This window comes from Beta vulgaris, chromosome 8 (assembly GCF_026745355.1).
Source record: "Beta vulgaris subsp. vulgaris cultivar EL10 chromosome 8, EL10.2, whole genome shotgun sequence".
NCBI lineage: Eukaryota > Viridiplantae > Streptophyta > Magnoliopsida > Caryophyllales > Amaranthaceae > Beta > Beta vulgaris.
In genome coordinates this window covers 39188065-39203181 of record NC_079209.1, presented here as the reverse complement: position 1 = coordinate 39203181, position 15117 = coordinate 39188065, and the positions used below count along the sequence as shown (strand labels likewise).

Here is a 15117-nt window from a genome sequence, read left to right as displayed (position 1 = left end):
GCTGTATTTTATTTAGAGTATTGATTTTAGTTTATATTGGTTATTCTAGGCGGAGAATACTCAATAGGTGACTTTTAAGAAACTAAAGGTGGCCTATCGACTAGTTTACACAAGGTATGTACATACCTATGTGCTATGTGATATAATATCATGATTTAAGAAGGAAAAGTTGTAGTATCATGTATAGGAACTTTATAAGTTCATATGTGATTTCTAGTATGATTCGATTTTACATGTTTTATGCCTGTGTGCAAGCATGTTAATTATGAGATTGATTATGAGTTAAAGATTGTCATGTTTGTATGGAAGTATTGATGCAAGCATGTGGATGAGAACTTTATTTATTAATTCACATGGGGAAATTAATATATTATTGAGATTTGAATCATGTTTATTTATATGTTCCCTTATATTATTTTCACTACTTTATAAGGATTGCGGGCCTTATCTGATAAGTTGACAAGTTATTCCTTTGAAACGTATGATTGATTGTTGGCTAGGTTCAACAAAGTAAGAAAGATTGAGTTTAAAGGAAAGTAATCTTGGATCGTAAGTTGTATGGTCACTTATTAAATCCTAAGATAAAAGAGAAGTTCAACTGTGAATGGTTGACTTGATATTTCTGTGTTACTTGTGTGTGTATATTAACAAGTAATAATTTGTAAAGAACGTAAAGTGTAATGAGGGTAATTATAGACTTTAGACTGGTGCACGTGTAGAGTTGGACATTTAGGAGTTGGGGTACATGGTGAGCATGCCATGGCTTTTCTGGGAGATGGATTGATCACCATTTCTATTATTTTTCAAAGGTTCCTCGATATCGCAGGTCATTCTGATATACGAAGTAGCTTCTATATTTCGTCTTCCTAGGTGAAAGCAAGAGTAGATAAGACAACTCAAGTCCAATAACTATTCCATTAAAGTAATAAAAAGATGTTTAGAGTTTAGTTCAGTAGAAGTTATCTGCAAAATGTTATATTGTTATATTATTATTTATCCCTGCGTGCTATTTATCAGTATCATGTTAGGAATGTTTATGTATTACAATGTAGTACTCAGCTTTGCTGATTACGTGCTTTATTTGTGATTGTTGATCATGGCTTTGCCTTATTGATCATGTGATGACCCATTTTGGTGAGCAAATTCTTTATAGCATTGACGTTTACAGGTTCGCAGATGTTGCATTATTAGGAATCTGGAAATGGAGGGCTTGTATAATCTAGTATATTATATTTTCTGCATTAGCAGAAACATATTATATATATTAAGTTTTATATGAGTAGACATTCATAGAATGTTTGATTTTAAGTACTCATTTACTTATTTATTTATTATAATAAAGTATGAAGCTTAGTTATATGTTTTCCGCTGCAAAATTCTAAATAAACCGATACGTTATCACACAGGCGATAATGCTTTGGTAATTCTCTATGTTTTATATTGAAAAAGTATTTCTTAAAAGAGAGAACTATCGGGGTGTTACACAACCTTTTAAAGAAATAACTTATTTTAAACTAATTAATTATATTTAAATATAAATATATACATACTAAAATATATTTATAAAATCCATAAATTTAAGGGGGATTACAGGATTACGCGACGGTTGCGGGGGAAAGGGAGAGGGGAAGTGGGTTGTAATTTGTGAGTTCGATTTTCAAGGTGAGGGGGGATGTGGGGGAATGGAGGAGGTAGGAGAGAGGGCTTCAGGGGTGGTGGGGGATGGGGGATGTGGGAGAAGGGAAGGTGGTGGTGGTGAGGAGGTGATAGGGCACTGGGGGTAAAGGGTGGGGGAGGGGTGGTTAGGGTTAGTGATGCAAAATGGAAAGGCCTTATTAGTCCGAAGATGTCCGTATGTCTCTTTAATCTATGGATATGGTTAATATTGTGGATTAAGAAGGGAATTAAGGGCTTAAATGGTGGAAGGCAACCAAATGATATATCTGTAAGAGCAATGATCTCTAAAGGTTGCATAAAGGAGAGTAGAAGTGAAGACGTGCACGTTCATTCGGAGACTCTAGCGCAGTGAAATTGTTTTTGCTATTATGAGCAATCTATTAATCATATTCTAGTGATTCTTTTTTTTGTTGGATTGCTAACATCATGAATTTTAATCCTACCAAATTTGGTGAGATTTCATGAAGAAACGAATTAATAGTAGCCTTTCATTTGAGACGTCATTTCACTGATTATAACAAATGAACGAAGAGAAGCTAAGTAAGCTAGCAGCTGTCCATGGGTGTTTATGAGGTGTGTGCTTTAGGTGCTTGATATTAATTAGTGTTAGTTTCGTCTTAAACATGTTTAACTCACACTAAACATGCTTCGAAATTACTTAACACCAAAGAAAGAAAAATCAGTCATTTTTGTGTTAGAATGAAGCTAATGTTTTCATTAGTGTTTTTGTGATGTAACAGATGATCTAATGAAGCTAGTCGGTGAAGCATGCTGCTTATCCATGCTTACTAAGATGTCTGCAGCAAAGGGTCCAATTACAACCTCTCCTAAGCAAGAAGGAAAGACCATGAATGGAGGAAAGAAAAGAGGGCTGCTATGCAACGTTTTTCTACCCCTCTTTTCTTCTGATTTAGGCAGCAGTATATTATACTCCAATGAGGATGATTCACACATAAATGGAAGCTACTTCAAGTGTAGGTTTTCTTTTCATTGGCTTGCAACCATTTTAAAGCATCCAATAGGTGTAGAAAGCTAGGAAACTAGAGTATGCTGATTTCAGCTAGTTTATGAGAGATTTTGTTATTTCTTGCTTTGTTTAATCTCCTTAGTGTATTTTAGACTTAATTTCTTTTGTATTAAGTATTTTAGTCCATTACTATATATATGTAACTCAAGCATTAATGAAAGGGAGATTGGAATGTTGAAAGTTGAGCTTTGTGCTTATTGAAATAAATTTGGAGGGTTATATCCAAAATATCTTCTTGTGGTTAAGGAGTAAACTTAATTTCAAAACCCTTAAGTTAAGTGAGTAGATCTTAATTTGAGAGAGAGTTAGGATAATTAGTGAGTGAAGCTAATTAAAATACTCTCAGATCCCTCCTAAATCACGTTTAAGGTGAGTGAAGCCTTTAACTTGTTTTAGAACCCTTAAGCAATCATAAGTGAGTAAAGCTTGTGAAAACTTAAGCAATTATCATAATTTGTAATTCACTCTATCCTAAACACCATTCTTCATTGAGTTGTGTTTATCAAACAATTCTTTTAGTTTTAAGAGCTTTTCTTTAGACTAAAAGTCTTTGTCCATTGTCCGTTCGTTTTCTGCCGCATTGTGTTATTGGGTCTTCTAAACACACAAGTGAGAGGAGAACAATTTCGCATCAGTTGGGATTAAGATTAGTGTATTAGATTAGGAATAGGGTTAGGATTAGGGTTTGATTTAGGTTACTTAATTAGGGTTAGGGGAGGATTAGGGCCTAATGACTAACGAAAGTCTAACACCGTCAGTTAAAAGGATAAGTGGATGTATTTTCTGAAAAGTAGAGGGTATATGGTGAATTGTAAAAGTTGAAAGGATATATGGGGCAAAAAAAATTGTCAAGGATATATAGTGAAATAACCATTTAAACAAAGAAATTATTAACTTATTATTGTGCAATATATAGGTTAATATATATATATATATATAAATATATCATTTTTCTATATAAAAGTAGAATCGAACACAGTCACGAGCTCTCGAGCCGAGTTTTGCCTAGCTCAGCTCGTCTCGTTAAATTCTCGAGCCGAGTTCGAACTCGAGTCGAGCCACCACGAGCAGAGTTTTGATTGAGCTTTGAGTGAGCTAAGTCCAAAATGTTTGCGAACATGCCGAGCTCATTAACACCCTAGTTGAATTTCCCTACACTTGATGCAACATATAAGTTAATATATTTATGCCTAATACACATGATGCAAGTATTAGAAAAAGGGAGCGACATAGAAAGAACCACCATAAGTTTCTTTTCTTTAGATAATGGATTAGGGCCTGAAAATGGGTGGTCAATATCCACATTCTTGATCTACGTGGAACAAACCACAAAAAAATACAAATTCTGAAATACTGGCCCAAGAATCAACAGTGGCTAACTTGCCATCCTTCTCTATGCCATTAACACCACTCTAATAAATTTCAATGGCCAACTTATTCACTCTTTCTTCCCCTTCCACTACTGCAACATTCTACCGCCAAATTTCACACCCAATTTTTAGAAACCCGTCATTTTTTGAGCAATCCCATTATAGTGCTAGATTTTCCCATTCTGTGAGAGTAAAATCAGCTAGCTCGGCTATGGCTGCTGCTGATACTACTAAGACTAAAGTTGTTCCTGCCATTATTGTTGGGGGTGGAAGAGTTGGGAAAGCACTTGAAGACATGGGTAATGGTGATGATTTGTTGATTAAAAGAGGTGAATCTGTGCCACTTGATTTTCCTGGACCTATTTTGGTTTGTACTAGAAATGATGATCTTGAGGCTGTTCTTCAAGTCACTCCTCAAGCTCGTTGGAGCGGTAACTTTTCTTCATTCTCACTTTGAGTTTAATGTTTTATTTGTCACTGTAACATTTTTTTCCGACATTTCATGTTAGCCGACCCCAAACATTGTGTGTTAGATATGTGTATGGATATAATAGTGAGTAATTGAATAATCTCCTAAGCACATACTAATACGATTTCCTAAAAGTTATTTATCGACCAATTGAGAACGACTATCACGGTAATACTTATGAGATACGAAGAAAGAAATAATTGAATTTTGGTTGTTGGCGAGAAAAAATTCCAACAAGAGTTTGTAGTTTGATTTTGTTTAGAGAAATGATAACTTTGTTACTCAGTATGAGGAATTCTCCATTGCAGAGGAAATCCTTGGGCACAGAATTTTAGAGAGAATGTTTTCTATTTCATTCAAAAGCTTAACCTTAGAGCTGTCACCTTATTACAATATATATAGACTAATAGTACTGTAATGATTGCTGTAATAATTAACTGACATCAGTACAGATAGTACAATCAGGGAATAATTAATTATCACAGAGTACAGACTACAGAGGTGAGTCATCAGCACTAGTCATCATCAGCAGTGGATGTAAAAAGACTGTAGAGCCCCTTAATACTCCCCCTCAAGTTGGTGAGTGAAACCAGGTGTAGCTCCCAACTTGGTAAGGTGTTGATTGTGAAGTTTGACAGGTAGAACCTTAGTCATTATGTCTGCAATTTGCTCAGATGAAGGCACATGGATAGTTTTGATCATGCCAGACTTGAATTGATCCCTTACATAGTGGCAGTCTAGTTCAACATGCTTTGTTTTTTCATGAAGAACTGGGTTGGCAGCTATGGAGAGGGCAGCTTTGTTGTCACAGTGAAGAAGTGTAGGAGGTAGATCTTTAATTCCTAGATCCTTTAAGAGAGCAGACAGCCAAGTTACTTCATAGGTAGTGAGTGCCATAGCCCTGTACTCTGCTTCAGCAGAGGATCTAGCAACCACAGCCTGCTTCTTTGTTTTCCAAGATACTGGTGATGAACCAAGAAATATGCAGTAGCCTGTAGTGGATCTCCTAGTGACTGGACAGCTAGCCCAGTCACTGTCACAGTAGGCCTTCAATTGTGCTGCAGCATTGGTAGCTAGTAAAATACCTTGCCTAGGATTGCCAGCTAGATACCTGAGCAATCTCTTAGCAGCTTGCATATGCACTGAAGTTGGATGTTGCATGAACTGAGCTAGCAATTGAACTGTGAAACATATATCAGGCCTTGTTATAGTGAGGTAAATAAGCTTGCCTAGCAACCTTTGATATGGAGTGGGATTAGGTAGTTCATCACCCTTGGCAGCTGTGAGTTTGAGGTGAGACTCCATAGGAAGCTGAGGAGGCTTAGCATTGAGCATACCATATTCTTGCAAGATGTCTGTTGTGTATTTGTTTTGTGAAATGAAGAAACCAGCATCTGACCTATCAATTTCAAGCCCAAGAAAGTATCTAACTGGACCTAGATCTTTCATTTTGAATGATTGAGAGAGAAGGTGTTGAAGGTCGGTTAATGTAGACAACTGAGAGCCACACAACAGGAGATCATCAACATAGATCAGGATTAAAGTAATGCTGGTGGGAGTGATTTTTGTAAAAAGACTGTAATCACTTTTGGATTGGTTAAAACCTAGACTCAGTAAGGTTTGAGAGAGTTTGCTGAACCACTGCCTTGGGGCCTGTTTGAGGCCATATAGAGCCTTCTTGAGCTTACACACTTGGACTGGGTGAGATTTAGTGAGGTTGGAAGGAAGGTGCTGCACTGTAATTCTGCTGCCAAGTTCAGTGTAGCCTTTAGGGAGAGACATATAGACAGTTTCAGTGAGGTCCCCATGGAGGAATGCATTACTGACATCCATTTGTAAGGTGTGCCAGTTATATATTGCAGCTACAGCTAGCAGAGTTCTCACTGTGGTCATTTTTGCCACAGGGGCAAAGGTCTCTGAGTAGTCAACTCCATATTGCTGTCTGCAACCTAGGATGACCAAGCGAGCTTTGTATCTCTCAATGGTGCCATCTGGGTTAAATTTGGTTTTGAATAACCATTTGGAGCCAATAGATGTTTTGCTGGGTGGAAGAGGAACAACATCCCATGTGTCATTAGCCTCTAATGCTGCCAGCTCATGATTCATAGCTGTGACCCAGTGAGGGTGAGCGACAGCTTCTTTAAAGGACACAGGATCAGGTGTATTGGTTAATGAAGCAAGGAAACAGTGAAATTGTGGAGCAGTATAGGTGTTAGCTATGTGGGAGGTGGATGAGTGAGCAACATAATCATGAAGCCAAGAGGGAGGTATGTGTGTCCTGGTGGATCTTTTGATAGGAGGAGGTGGAAGATTTGATGGACTTGGGGAAGAATGAGTTGTTGTGGTAGGGGAAGAGTGAATAACTCTTGGAGATGGAGGAGGAGTGGAAGTAGGTGTAGGAGTGAAATCAGTAGGGTCAAAAAAAAATCATCATAGGTTGAAGTAGGTTGGTTTTGAGTGGTTACAGATGGCAGAGGTGTCATGTAAGAATGATGTGAAGTAGATTGAAAAGGGAATATGTGTTCATGGAAGCGAACATTTCTAGAGACAAATGATTGCATAGTCAGTAAATTGAGGAGTCTATATCCTTTTTGTAGGGAGGGGTAACCCAAGAAGACACAAGGAACACCTCTCACAGCAAATTTGTCTGATGGAAAAGCAGGATTAGATGCAAAGGCTAGACAACCAAACACTTTCAAGTGTTCATAAACAGGAGGTTTTTGAAATAAACACTCAAATGGGGTTTTATGATGTAGGATAGGTGTAGGTAGCCTGTTGATAATGTGCACAGCTGTCATCACACATTCACCCCAATATTGCAAAGGCAGGCCAGACTGAAATCTAAATGCTCTAGCTATCTCTAGAACATGCCTGTGCTTTCTTTCTACACGAGCATTTTGTTGTGGGGTTTTGACACAGGAGGTTTGATGAGTGATGCCATGTTTAGCAAAGAAAGATTGACAAGGAGCATCATCAAATTCCAATGCATTGTCAGATCTTAGGTGTTTAATGAGAGTAGTAAAGTGAGTTTGAACATAGTTCAGGAAGATTTCCAAGGTGTGAAGAGAGTCAGATTTGTATTGCAGTAAGTAGACCCAAGTGTGTCTGGTATGATCATCCACAATAGTCATGAAATATCTGTATTTCCCTTTAGAGCACACCCTATAGGGCCCCCAAAGGTCCATATGTATGAGATCAAAAGGAGCAGAGGCATGGGAAGGGCTTAAAGGGTAGGGAAGTTTTGTGAATTTGGACATAGGGCATGTAATACAGATTTTGTGAGACTGGTTAAGGTAGGGTTTGACACAGGGTATGTGTTTGAGCTTGGTGACAGAGGCATGACCCAGCCTATGGTGCCAAAGAGCTAAGGTATTGGATGTGTCTAGAGTTTGGTTTGTTTCAGTGGTGTTGACCACAACATTGACACTACTTTTATCAGGTACCATGTTGGACAAGTGATTCACAAGGTAATATAAGCCATGTTTAGCTTGGCCTACCCCCCTCACTTCCTTTGTAGTGCTGTCAATGATGACACAATAGGTGGGAAAGAATTCAACTTGACACTTGTTATCAGTGAGAAGCTTTTGCACAGACAATAGGTTATGTTTAAAGTTTGGAACACACAGGACATTGTTTAGGATCAAACCTGTTTCAAGGTAGACAATACCAGTGTGTGACACAGCAGTTGTTGCTCCAGTGGGCAAGTTGATGTTGGATAGAGTAGTTACAGCAGTGGGGTGACTCAGATTGCACAAGTGTGGAGTCATGTGATCCGAGGCACCAGTGTCTATGATCCACTCTTCATTACAGCTAGTAACAGTATGACATGAGAGCATGCCAGAGAAATGCCCATCCAATTCTTCATCTGTTTCAGAACCCATGGCTGAAGACATCAGCTTAGGCATCAGTGTAGCAAGTTGGGCTAGCTGTTGAGGTGTAAACAGAACACCAGATGTAGTGTCTGGGGTAGGGTTTGTATTTGTGAGAGCAGTTGCAGCAAGTTTTGGTGTGGTATATCTAGGGTTTGGAGGCCATCTGGAGGTGGAAGGTTGGTTGTAGGTTTTTGGTTTGAAGGATGTAGGATTTTGGTTAGGGTTGTGTCTAGGATGGTTTTTAGGGAAACCTATAGCAAACCAACATTTATCTCCTCTGTGACCTTTCTTTCCACAAACATGACAGGTTAGAATTTTTTCTGAAGCTTTGCTATACATAGCAGAAATATCATTATCACTTCTATTGAGGTTAAGCACCTCTCTTTGAGCCTCCTCTTGCTGCAAAGCAGCTGCTGCAGTTTCAACAGAAGGAAGAGGTTCTAGGAGCAACAGTTGACTCCTTTGAGGATTATAAACCTCATCAATTCCATTTAAGAACTGAAACAGTTTAGCTTCTTCTCTCTGCTGTTCAATAGCCCTTAATAGAGCTTGAACTTGTTCACTAGGATTCAAAATGACTGACAGAGTGTTCATAGCATCCAACTCTTCCCAAATAGCTTTCATAGCTGTATAATGTTCATTAACAGGTGAAGAGTGTTGTTTGATTTCATATAACTCTCTATTCAGCTTATATTTCCTAGATCCATTAGTGAGAGAGAAGCGTTTCTCTAGGTTTAACCATATTTCCCTAGCAGATGTCATGTACATGATAGATTTTTTAACAGAAGGAGAAACATTTTGAGTAATCCAGGCTATTACCATATTGTTGCAGGTATCCCAGAGTTCAGCTTTTGTTTCATCATCTGCGGATCTTGTGACTGTGCCATCCACAAATCCCAGTTTTCGTTTTGAGGAAAAATTGATCTCCATTGATCTCCTCCATGCCTTGTAGTCTACTGAGCCCTGTAATTTTTCCACTTGGATAGTACTTGCACTATCAGAGGGGTGCAGAAACAATGGATTCAGCATATCTTGGAAGGTTATTCTTCCTCCAGTTGCTGCCATATTTTTTTTTTTTTTTGGTTTAGAGATAGAAGATTGGAGGTCAGAAGAGAAAAGAAGAGAGAGGTAAGAAGATTAGAATATCAGATGAAGAAAGAAAGAAAAGAGAGAAGGGAATATATTTTTTTTTTTGAGCAGATTTCTCTCACTGCAATGGCAGCTCTGATACCATGATAACTTTGTTACTCAGTATGAGGAATTCTCCATTGCAGAGGAAATCCTTGGGCACAGAATTTTAGAGAGAATGTTTTCTATTTCATTCAAAAGCTTAACCTTAGAGCTGTCACCTTATTACAATATATATAGACTAATAGTACTGGAATGATTGCTATAATAATTAACTGACATCAGTACAGATAGTACAATCAGGGAATAATTAATTATCACAGAGTACAGACTACTACAGAGGTGAGTCATCAGCACTAGTCATCATCAGCAGTGGATGTAAAAAGACTGTAGAGCCCCTTAATAAGAAAACACAACTCCATTATCAAAGCAAGTATAAAGGAATACTGATTTCTCTCATATTCACAATACATATGACCCATCTCTATTCATAGTGTAGGAGATAGTTAGAGAAAATGTCTGAAAGTGTCGCTTTACACCAAAAGACACATTTAAATCCTCTTCATTCATATTATACTAAAACTCCACAACACCAAGTATAATAAACATCATGTATATAACTTACGAACACATTTAGCTATAAATGGTCCAACATTTTGGGACTAAGGTTTTGTTGTAGTTGTTATTGTTGTTGTATCCTTTTTTGATAACTTGGGTTCAATTTGCACTTGGATTTTGTGCTTTATGATGTTGAATTACTCCGTTCCTAAATAAAGGTTACGCTTATTCTTCTCATGCATGCCAATACTTTGAGCACTAATATCTCTAATTTTGTATTTATAAAAATTATAAAACGTTGATATTCTAAAAGTACACATCGAGACGAATACTCCACGTGACTCTATTATTCCTTACTCATAAATCACAAATGATAGTCAAATTAAAATTTGTATATAGTGTCAAAAGCCAAAGTGTAACCTTGAGAACGAAGGTAGTATTAGAGAAAGTTGGATTTTAAGAATTAATGATTAGCCTTTTTTTCGAATAGGTGATATTAGAAGTTGATATTGTAGTCAAACAGTATTTTCTGGAGTGAATTTGGCCTGATGTTTTGTTGGCATGAAGCCAAATTGCCGATTCGCAATTACCAAATTTAGAAACTGTTCTGTTGTGGATGATTTTCTTCTGGTATATTATGATGCCGATGTTGCCAACTTTTAGGGGACATGGGAAAGTAAGTTTCTAAGTGACAATATTGAACCTAAATGGGGCAGAATTTAGAAACCAATTGATAATGGGAAGAATTTATGCAGGATCAGGGCTATGTAAATTATGTAAAAACCTTAAAACTATAATCCTGTTGACAAAAAGAACTCCATAATTACTTTAGATATACCATAAAAAATATTTGTTGATTTAAAATGTTATCAAGATAAATACTTGTTCCCTTCTCTACGTAGTTTTGCCTTGATTTGTAGAAAAATGTTTTATGTTCAAATTGTCGGCAATAGCCGAAATGTCAAAGACAAGAATCTTTAGGCTCTTGTGTCGTCAAGTATGTCTTACATTGTATGTACAATTAGGTGATTTTGCATCTAATATAGATTTACATGTATCATGGTCATTTGAAAATTATCTCTTTGATCATGTTCATGATGGGAATATTCCGCTCACAATCTGGCAGATTTGGTCTTTTTCCAGAATGGGATGCTGGAACCCTGGTTTCGCGAGAAAGGTCTTGGTGATCCTGACCAAGTTTTGGCATATTTTGCGGTGTCAAAGCTTGGAGAGCCACCAATTGATGGTAAGACAGACACTAATCCAGAAGGTCTGACAGCAGCATTTGGCAAATGGGGTTCTGCTATAGCGGAAAGATTGCTTGTTGGAGGCCTTTCTTGTAAGGTAACTAGTTTGGGTTCCAGTGTCATGTGTGTACTTAGAACTATGTTCTGTTTTATTATTTGCAATTGCAAAGGACCCTGGTATATCAGTGTCGTTGTTGAATGATAAAAAGGAACTTTGAATAATATGTTTTCTATTGATTGTTGATCACGGAGCAGGTACTTGATAAGGAAGCATTTCAGAAGCAGATGTTAGAGAAACTGATTTGGATTGCAGCATTCATGCTTGTTGGAGCCCGTCATCCTGGAGCCACAGTGGGTGCCGTAGAGAAGGAATACCGGTCTGAGGTATGGCTAATAGTATGAATTAGCTGTTAAGATAGGCAGATTAACTTAGAAATTGCTTTGTTGTAAGGAAATGCATTAAATGCTCCCTAATATGACCGAGCGCCTATTTCTGGAGTCAATTAAACGTCTTCTTGTAATTCTCAGGAGTTAGATACTAGACAATTATCTTTGTTGCTGAGAATGAGAGTTATTACTCAAAAAACTTTGTTTTTTCTTGTGCTTCCTGATGCAGTTATGCTTATGTTTTGAGGAAATTATACCTGTTTTTACGATAATTTCATTCATCATAGTGTGAATGTCAAAAGTCTTTTTCCTCCCACATATGTATTCACATGGATCATTTTGGGACTAGGGCTTGTAGTAGTATTCACATGGACTTCATGAATGCTAAATTTCATGATTCCAACTTTTTTGTAATTTTAATCATAAGCTAAAGTGGCATCAGAAGTTTTAATCTTGATAAAAATTAAAACTTTGTTGTCACTAATATTAAAGATTCCTGTGTTTTCAATAACTACTGCACAGAACATTGTGGATTTTTTCAAGCACATGAACAGACATGCACAGATGAAAGGGCTGCAGAAATGCCCTAAATGAGTTAGGGTAACAGAATTTAAGAATTAATATAGAAGAGTGGTCATCCTAGATGATCATAAGCACAATCCAAAAGGAAACCAAGATAAAGGAAATTCTCCTCATTGTGTAAGAAGCAAGTCATGGATCAAGTATATTCCACAAGAGAAACTCGAGTTGATCCATATCGATGTCTGTGGTCCAATGAGGATGCTTACAGATTAAACAGTAGGTACTTCATCCATGCATTGATGATTTTCTAGGATGACCTAGGTTTATCTTCTGAGGACAGATCTCAAGTTGCAAAAGTTTACAAAAAACATAAAGCCATGTTTTAAAGAATCATTTTCTGATTTCTTTCTACTTCTTAATGCAAACTTGTCTTTTTAGGACCGTCATATAAAATCTTATAGTCATCACTGAGAGAATATCTGGTGTACTTGTGTTTGCTGTTCTTTTGACATGTACATTAGAAAATATTCCATCTTCTGAAAGTATAAGTTTATGGATCATAGTTTATTTTCCATGTTGAAAATCTTAACTAATGACATGTTCCAGGTCTCAGACCTCATTGCTGAACTTGCGTCAGCAGCTGCTGCTGAAAAGGGCTTTGTTTTTGAAGAAGGAATAGAAGAGAGATTATGTGCTTATTCACGTGCTGTTGCACACTTCCCCACTGCAGTGAAAGAGGTAAAATTTGTGTCTTTTATCAATTGTCTGCGGCATTTAACTGTCCGTCCATCCCAAAGTAGGCAAAGTATAAAGTTCTCTGCTGCATGAACTTCAGAGATCGGCTAGATCGCTATCCAATATGTGACTAGCTTTAAATCAAAATTAAGAATTACTTAGGAAGGAGACAAGACATTAAGAGACCTTGGTATTCCTCCACTTTTTGCATGTGTCACGTAAATACGACAAGGAGAAAAGACATTAGGAGACCCTCATCACGAGGGTAAAGCAGACTATAATATATGTCTTCTCTTATTTTCCTTGTTTACTTTTGCAGTTTAAATGGAGAAATGGGTGGTTCTATTCACTCTCCGAGAAGGCAATATCTGAAGGCAAACCAGATCCCTGCCCCCTTCACACAGCATGGCTAAAAGAATTGAATATTGTGAAGTAGACTCGACATGCAAGATTTAAAAGAGTATGTGAAAGACCAGACTTCCTTATGTCAATCTCTATTGTAGTTACAATCCAAACCTAATAAAGAATTGACCACTTTTTTTTGCTTATAGTTATAGATGTAGTTGTGCCCATCAGCTTTTATAGCTAATTGATGAGTTGATGTGCTGCTTTAGTCCGATTTTTAGTAGATTGTGTACATCAGTACATGCAGCAGTCTCATGTTGCAGCTTCAAACGTGGTCACTGGTCTGTACTGGAATGTAAGTTTAATAATCAAGGATCAAAATTTTGGCCTTGTAGCCGAAAGTGCCCACCTGACTAAGGCTATATTTTCTCTAGGTGACTATTCTTCTATGCAAATAACACATTCGGACTATCTTGTATTTTGTTTTTTCAATTAACTGATATTCAGTTTAAATTTGGTATTTTCTCTTTTTTTTTTTTCGTTTAATGAAGCACTTAATTATCCCCTATTATTTTTTTTTTTTTGGTTTTCCCCTTATCTATCTATATTATATAAGCCAAGGGAGGAGGTGTGCTGTCCTCTTTTAAAGTGACTAAAATACCCTTAATGATCTAATTAATGAAATGAAAAAAATTACAAGCAAATCATTTAAAAATTCTCATTCCAACTTGCCATTTAAAACAAGTTTAAAATGGTATATGCATCGAATATTTCAATCAAAAATTAAATGGACAAAATATTTGTACCTTATAAAAAAAGATGACATACATAACGTGTACATGAAAAGTCTGAACATTCACTACCTTTGATACTCTTTAATTCAGTTAAACCAACTCATTATTTTTGTTCTTTCTTTTCAATATTCATACACAAAAAATTAATGTTAACAATCACTCACAACCTTTTTATTTACATTAGCGAATTAATAATATCTAAATTCATCTAACTGTTGAATTTTTCACATTTAAGTTTAATCATAAATAAAGTACGAATGGAGTATCTAATAGAATAACAAATTTTGAAATTAACGCACGCATCGCGTGCATATGAAGGCTAGTATTATATAAGCCAAGGGGTGAGCTACAATGTCCTCCTGTAAGATTACTTTTATACCCTTCACTTATAAAAAAATATTAATTATAAAATATTCAATTCCTTCTTAATCTATATTTTTGTGTAATAAGTAATAAGGAAACTTAGGATTACCTAACTTATAATAAGATGTAATGTACACATAATCTATTTTCCAAAAAAATATGCTTAAAAAGAGATATTTTTGATTGAAAATTAATCTAATCTAACTAAAGCAATTTTCAAACAATTAAAAAGTAATAACTTACAAAGTTTCTTTCTAACTAAACTTCCAATTGCAATCACAATTTCAAAGAACATATATTAACATAAACATACCAAAAACAAGGGGAACAATCTCATCTTTTCATTTTTTGCCTTTTATAATTGTCTTATGTGTCGATTAGGATAATTTATCATTTTATTTATTTAAAGGCTCATAGTGGTCATTTGTGTTAGTTGAGATAATCCATCTCATCATTATTTAAAAATATGTTCGTAATTCAAATATATCAAAGAAATAGGCTTATACCATCCAATTTCTCAATGTAATGTTAATATGTTTTGCATCGCGTGCATATGAGACTAGTGTTACCATATATACAGGACTTTGTAACTTTCATTCTTTTTTTGTCTTATCTCTCCACTT

At 36.3% G+C, this 15117-nt stretch overlaps 1 protein-coding gene across 2 annotated transcripts; it reads left to right on the top strand.

Annotated features, from left to right (window-relative positions):
- The first annotated feature begins 4059 nt into the window (after positions 1 to 4059).
- Positions 4060 to 13542, top strand: LOC104901433 (hypothetical protein). 2 transcript variants are annotated; one of them, XM_019251230.3, is made up of 5 exons: positions 4060 to 4505; positions 11245 to 11445; positions 11604 to 11732; positions 12864 to 12995; positions 13312 to 13542. In XM_019251230.3, the coding sequence occupies exons 1-5, from the start codon at positions 4455 to 4457 to the stop codon at positions 13426 to 13428; spliced, it is 630 nt and encodes a 209-aa protein (XP_019106775.1). In that variant the 5' UTR covers positions 4060 to 4454; the 3' UTR covers positions 13429 to 13542. The 2 variants fall into 2 exon arrangements, with proteins under 2 accessions (XP_019106775.1, XP_010687319.1); XM_010689017.4 differs by having other exon boundaries at positions 11228 to 11445.
- The last annotated feature ends 1575 nt before the right edge of the window (positions 13543 to 15117 follow it).

Bases quoted from the DNA above. Each gene is read 5' to 3' on its own strand.
- LOC104901433 (XM_010689017.4), top strand. From the start codon at position 4,130: ATGGCCAACTTATTCACTCTTTCTTCCCCTTCCACTACTGCAACATTC. The intron at 4,506-11,227 runs GTAACTTTTCTT...ACAATCTGGCAG, and splicing joins TCCTCAAGCTCGTTGGAGCG to ATTTGGTCTTTTTCCAGAAT. The intron at 12,996-13,311 runs GTAAAATTTGTG...TTACTTTTGCAG, and splicing joins TCCCCACTGCAGTGAAAGAG to TTTAAATGGAGAAATGGGTG.